Source organism: Gavialis gangeticus, unplaced genomic scaffold (genome assembly GCF_001723915.1).
Source record: "Gavialis gangeticus isolate Ggan-Ray unplaced genomic scaffold, GavGan_comp1, whole genome shotgun sequence".
Taxonomy (NCBI): Eukaryota; Metazoa; Chordata; order Crocodylia; family Gavialidae; genus Gavialis; species Gavialis gangeticus.
In genome coordinates, this window is record NW_017729028.1 from 8997088 (window position 1) to 9003570 (window position 6483).

General features: G+C 38.8%; 1 protein-coding gene across 2 annotated transcripts in view; it reads right to left on the reverse strand.

The window, feature by feature from the left end:
• Positions 1-4432: 4432 nt before the first annotated feature.
• Positions 4433-6483, reverse strand: part of NOL10 (nucleolar protein 10) — a 77247-nt gene continuing 75196 nt past the window's right edge. For both annotated transcript variants that reach the window (XM_019520746.1, XM_019520745.1), the window contains exon 21: positions 4433-5868. In XM_019520746.1, the coding sequence (XP_019376291.1) occupies positions 5752-5868 (117 nt within the window). In that variant the 3' untranslated portion in view covers positions 4433-5751. The remainder of the gene's footprint in view (positions 5869-6483) is intronic.

The window sequence follows — 6483 nt, forward strand, 5'->3', positions numbered from 1 at the left end:
GTGGACTTTAGTTCACCCAGCTTGACCTAACTAGGGATCCAAATGCGAACTGTACAGAAGTTCAGGACTGTTAGATCCACCTAAAAATGGCTAACCCAATCCAAGTTAAGTGCACCTCCAAGACGGTTTAATTTAGATCTGGTCCAACAAGACTGATCTAACTGAACTTCTGTACGGTTCCCAACGCAGATCTGGGGCTGGAGAAGCCCAGCTACTGGCCCCAGCCCCAAACAGACAAACCTAGACCAGTCAACCCTCCCAGTCCCCACCAACGCCCATCCTCAGACTCATCTCTCACCTGCTCTCCCCACACCCTCCCACATACCCTGCTTGACCCCCTGATCTGCTCCCCTCCCTCCATCCCAAACAGGTGGCCATTTTTACCTCTATCTAACCTCCCCAAATGTCTGTACATATCCTGAATTGCATGTGTCACTGGGCTGCCAAGTCAGACAATTGCAATTTTATTTAAGGTGTCTCTGAAGTTTCTGCATTCTCCCTGCTCCTCTCTAATCTAAATAAAGAACTGACAATTTTGCTACCTCACTACTCAACTTCCTTACTAAAGCATTTGTTATATTAAAACACTGGACCTAACTGCAGAACCTTGAAAAACACACTGTTCTGCCATGATGAAAATGGACAATTTAATAATTACTCTTTGCTATCTCCTAATGAAAATGGTCTATGGGTATTCTTTGCCATCTTTTAGGCCGCATTCAATCTACAACAAAAATCTGCATTTTACTCAAATTTTTTTTAGTTACTTTGTACAAGACCACATCCAATGTCTTTTGCAATATTAAATAAGTTAGATCAACTAGTTGTGCTTTATGTCTGTCTAAAACAAATTCAGAGAATAGTTAAGACATTTTTGTTTGCAGAAATTGTATTAGTTAGACCCTTTCAAGACTGTGTTTTTCTTTTTTGTTTTGCTTGAACTTGCTTCCTCTAATTTGTGAGGTATAGATATAAGGCTTACTTGTTGGCTTAATCACCCAGAGATCAAGCCAACAAGTCTTTTTTGTTTGGTAAAAACTTTTGTTACCCACCATAGTAGTAATTGTTTTTAATAAGAGGTTAGTTAGTCGAGTAGAATGATATAGGATTTTTCAGTTTACAGTCCAAAAAGATAATTAATGTCTGAGAAAGTCACACCGGACAGAAGCTCTGTGAACTTCCTCCTCATGACGACATTGAGCATTAAAAACTAAGCCAAAACCCAGACAATCTTTAGTGGATCCCTATTTAAAAACAATTTTAAAATAAGTTTCTACTAAGTGTATTATAATGAATTTCTTGAATCTGCAAAATCAGATATATCTACATCATAGACTACAAATAAAGGATGTTTCTTTTAGTATTTTATTCAGGGTAATGTTTTAAAATGTACATGCTACCTGATTGTTAACAAGGGCAATGCTGAAAAAAATGCACCTTGCCTTTGGAAAAGGAAGTGGTGAAGTTTGGGATGGGTCACTGCTTCTATGGAAATTAGTTGGCCCCTTTTTGGACTGGCCTGAAAAGGCTTTCCTCCTTGCCCCACCCCATGAGCTTTAACTTAGGAGTTTCATTGTCCCAAGGGAGCAGAATTGAAAATCACAATCTTCAACAAATGACCTTAGATATCCTTGACACAGGTCACTGAGAGAACATGGAAGATTAGGACCAAGCCCTGGAACTTGATGTTTAAAATTATATAGGAAACCAGTATGGGACTTATAGGACCATTCTGATGTGCCTACAATAGCCTGGGTTGCTAAGAAGATATGCTGTATCACGTGACTGTAATACAGACAAAAGATGACAGAGGATCATCATTAACTGAGGCCTGGTCATTGTCCACCATCATGGACGAGTCTCTTAGCCAACTGGATATTGTACAATGCTGTGCTACAAGTGCCTAGAACCAGAAAACTCCAAAGCTACGGAGGTGCTCTGAATGCCAGAGCTGCGGGTGTCATTTCTCTCAACCAGGAGGACCACTGCTGCAGACTCCTGAAAGTTCTTTTCCCACCACCAAGATCTCTATGTTAGGCTAGTGACTCACCTGAATGAGTGAGGATGATCTCACTTTGGTTTAGTGGGTGAAGAGATGCAAATGATTTAGCAGCTTCCTGACTGCAGCAGGCCTCTAAAGACTACAAACACAACAGTGGCAAAAAGCAGGGTTAAACAAAAAAGGGAGAAACACTGAAGCAAAAAAGGTTCCAGCTCTCAGAGGACCTGGTACCACCCAGAAATGGGCCACAGTCCTCTGAGCTCTGACAGGATTCGAATCTTGACAGGCTCAGGGATGGAATGACCCCAAAGTGGCCAAACTTCATAGGATTACAGAGAAAGTCAGTTCTTCCATGAGACAAATTCTGACGGGTTACAAGTGGACCAGACAACCAAGTAACTAAAGGCCTTTGTTCAAAGGAAAGATGCAAAGGATTCTTGAAAGGCTTTATCAACCCTGAGACTGTCCCTACTGTCAGAAATTCCAGATATTCTATTATTAGTGTGCCAAAAATCTCCAAGTTTATAACTATTTATAACACAAGGCCCACACAAGAGGCCCACTTGGGGGAGGGGAAGGTTTTTCGAAAGAGCATGAAGTATTTAGTAAAATAACACCCCCCACTCACAAAGACCTGCAACAGAGGGCAAAGTTATACAATACTCAGAGCTTGCTGCTGGTAACAGAGCTCCAGAAACAGATCAAAGGATTTGGGCTGGATCCATGTTATGATATGCACTGAAGTGTATGTAATTGCATTATAATGTGTAAAATATATTAACATTTTATATAATCCTACCACACTACTCAGCCTTCATCAAGGCCTCAGCAGGGGTACATTGCCACTTCAAGAAAGATACAAGACCAATAGAACGAGTCCAGAGGAGCAACAGAAACCAGACCTAGAAAATGTGACTTATGGAAAGGATTGAAATGAATTGGGTTTGTTAAGTCTAAAGAAGAAAACACTGAGAATAAACATCATCAGATGCTTTTATATAATTTATAACGTAGGCTGTAATGCTCATGTCTTCCTGAATAAATTAGTCTATAAGATGCCACCCTGTCCTGATTTCTTCCTAATTATATAAAATACTACTGCAGAGGAAGGTCATAAACTGCTCTCCAAGTCCACTGGGGGTAGAACAAGTAGAAATGAGCATAAATTGGAACAAGAAAGATTAAATTAGACTAGTGGGGTCCAACTTTTTTGGCAGGCATACCACAAGGTAAGTTCTTGAGTGCCACTCAATCCCCTTCCCTTCCTGCTCTGGGCTGTGCTCCCTGCTCCCTTCCCAATCTGCCATGTGCATCACACAGAGTCTCCTTGTGCCTTTTTTGGCATGTGCACTCTGGATTGACCAAGCCTGGATTAGACCATACAAAATAAACTTCTAACTAAAATTTTCAAGATTGCACAGCTGTCTGTCAGTCAGGAATGTTCTAGGTATGGGGGATCTAGGCATCCTGCACTGGGATGAGAGAATGGACTAAATGACCTCTCTCAAGGCCCCTGCCAGCCCTCCTCTTTAAGTCAGTGAACACCGCAGGAGCAGGGGAAGGTTCAGCAGTTCCAGGGCCTCCTCCTTCAAATGACTAATGAAGCAGTTCTCAAACCGGGGCCAAACAGGAAGGCTCCCCATAACTGTGGATGCCACAATAGCAGAGCACCCATCACATTCATGAAATTAAAGCACTTTTGCTGATTTTAATATAAGAACTGGGTTCTCACGTTTTAATAAACTTGGGGAAAAAAAAAACTTGTTTTACCTTGTGCAGCTTCCCTATGCATTTTTGGCATCAATTTAACAGTGACCATAGTTCTGAAAAGACTAAATCAAAGAAATCATACACGCAGAAGGACAGAACCCACCTACAAGGGCATGGAGACCATAGTTCATGAAGAATGTTGGCGACAAAAGGAAATGTGAGATTAGTCTATGTAAAATGTTACAGTGGGTGCATCTACACATGCAAAAAAATGAAACATCATGAGAGACTGAATGAAGTTAATCTGATTTAACACAAAAGACTGAAAACTGACCAGAGTACAGTGAATAAATTACCTCCTTGAAAAGAGGCCCCATGGCACTAAAAAGACTTCAAAGAGAAAAATGTGTAATGAAATAAAAATGGAAGATACAGCCATTGCCTAAAGTAGAAATAAGAAACCAGTCTAACTGAAGGTAATTAATCACCCAAACAACTAACAAGGGAAGTGGTGGACTATTCATCTCTTGGTATCTTTAAAAACCAAGATGGATTCTGGATGATTTGGTATAGCCAATCCTAAATTACTAGGTTCACTACAGGAGTAGCAGAATAAAAGACTTCTCATACAGTAGATCACACTGGTCAATCCGTCTTTCCTGGTCTTAAAAATCCAGAAAAACAATGTTATGATATTGAAGGATCAGTGTTTACTGATCCTTATGCATAGAAATTTTATTCAGAGATTTCAATTCCTTTGGTGTAGCCAAAGATAAATGGAAAAGCTATTTTTTTTTAAATGACAATACTTTTTAAAGATCCAAATGAACTAAAAGTATAATTCCCTCCTTTGCAGAATTTATGTGATGTCTCAGCTCCTGCACTTGTCCTCTCTGCAAAGTTTGATTTCACCCTGCTTGAAAAATGTAGCGACTTTAACACGCTAGACAGCTGTTCAATTTAGTTTCAAGTGTCATGACATTTCAATTCTATATCATGAGATGTCAAAGACACTTGAGCAGTCATACAAACAACTTACTGTGGGGTAAGAGTACAAGGGGATTTACTGTATGCCAGCTACTCTGTGTTAACTACCCGTAGGCCTGTTTTTACCCCACAGCTTGTGGAAGCTAAACCATAGTGACATAACTCTGTTTCAATAAAAGTTAAGCTACTGTGGCTCAGTTCATTTACTGCAAAGTAAAAGTATGCGTACAGGTAGTTATTATAAAACAGCTAATGTACATTAAAACCCAGCTGCTTTTATCCCACGGCAAACTGATTGTATATCCATATCTTAACTTGGGTAAGGCAACTAAGGGATACTTTAATACAAGACCTGTCTCCATGTTAATATAGCACTGGGTATTCTTTCAAGAATAATCAAGTTTTTTCCCCAAATGTAGCTCCCATTTATAAAAGGTACTTATCAAATGCTTAAAATGGAAGAAGTCTCACTGGACTTCAACATGCTGCTATTTAGGCATTTGCTGAATCATGGCCTTACCTACCAGTATGCATCAAGCCCAGTCTTTAGCCCTGTGTGTGCACTGTTCTTGAAGCAGTATCAGGGGTTTCTATTTGATATATTGCTGGTGCAAGTAATTTAAGGACAAAATGAGTCAACCTACATCTCAGCAGCCTAAAACTTCAATACATTTTTGTTTAAACAGTAAATAAACTCATTAAAGTAAAATTCACTACTTCTTTAAAAAAAAAAGAGAGAGAGACAGAAAGAGAGTTCTGTTTTTATCAACCAACTTTCATATGAATCGTATCCAGGGTTACACAATAACCAGTCATGGTACTTCATGTACCAATTTAAATAAGACTCCAAGGTCATTAAAAAAACCTTGCCCTTAGTGTCTTTTCATAAATATCCACTAATATTTTGTAAACATTTCATTGCCTTAGAAAGGGTTTAACAAATTCTAGTTTTCTTGTATCCATAATTTAGATGTAAAAAGGAAAAAGCCTGTGCCATAAAGTCCCACTTCGCAGGTGACAAGTGAAAATAAGGCAGCTTCTTTGAGGAGTCACTAAAATGGCCGCCCTCTACCACGTTTATTCTTAAGTTGGCCAGCAGACCGTCTGAGGTTTTTCCTTTCCTGATGATGCTGCTTCTCAGCTTCTTGCTGTTTCTTCTGCTGCTCTGACTAGAAAATGTGCAAAAAACAGACTTAGTTAGAATTCCTAACTTCCTGATGAAATTATTCCAGCATTAGTAAAGTCTGGAAAACTTCTCACAAGCCAACAGTAAAAACTGTATAATTCTAAACATAACAAAGGGAAAATAGTAATCTACTTGCATTAAACATGGAAAACAGTTTATAAAGCGAACATATCAACTGTTTAATGTAAGTGCCACACAAAAAAAATGTGTTTTTGTTTTATATACTCTACATTTATTTAGGTACAATTTTAAGAGATTTTAAGAAATAATTCTATTCTATTCAGATTCTCATAACCACACCAGTTGCCACAATATCCGAACACCTGTATATAGAGTTGAATTTTAACAAGGAAATGTTGGTAAGTTCACTACTATGAGTAAATGTTCAAGCAGCTTGTTCTACTTTGTATTTTTAGATTCTGATATTGTTTCTTAAAATTATGTACATTTCAAAGACACAGTATTTAGCAAGAATCTTAAACTTTTGGCTCCTCACAGCTCTCTGCTTCTTAGCTTGACAGTTTGGACTTTAATACTGTTCACACTGCAAATGTACACAAGATGATGGGGTGGAAAGTAACCTGTTTAAATTCGCTGA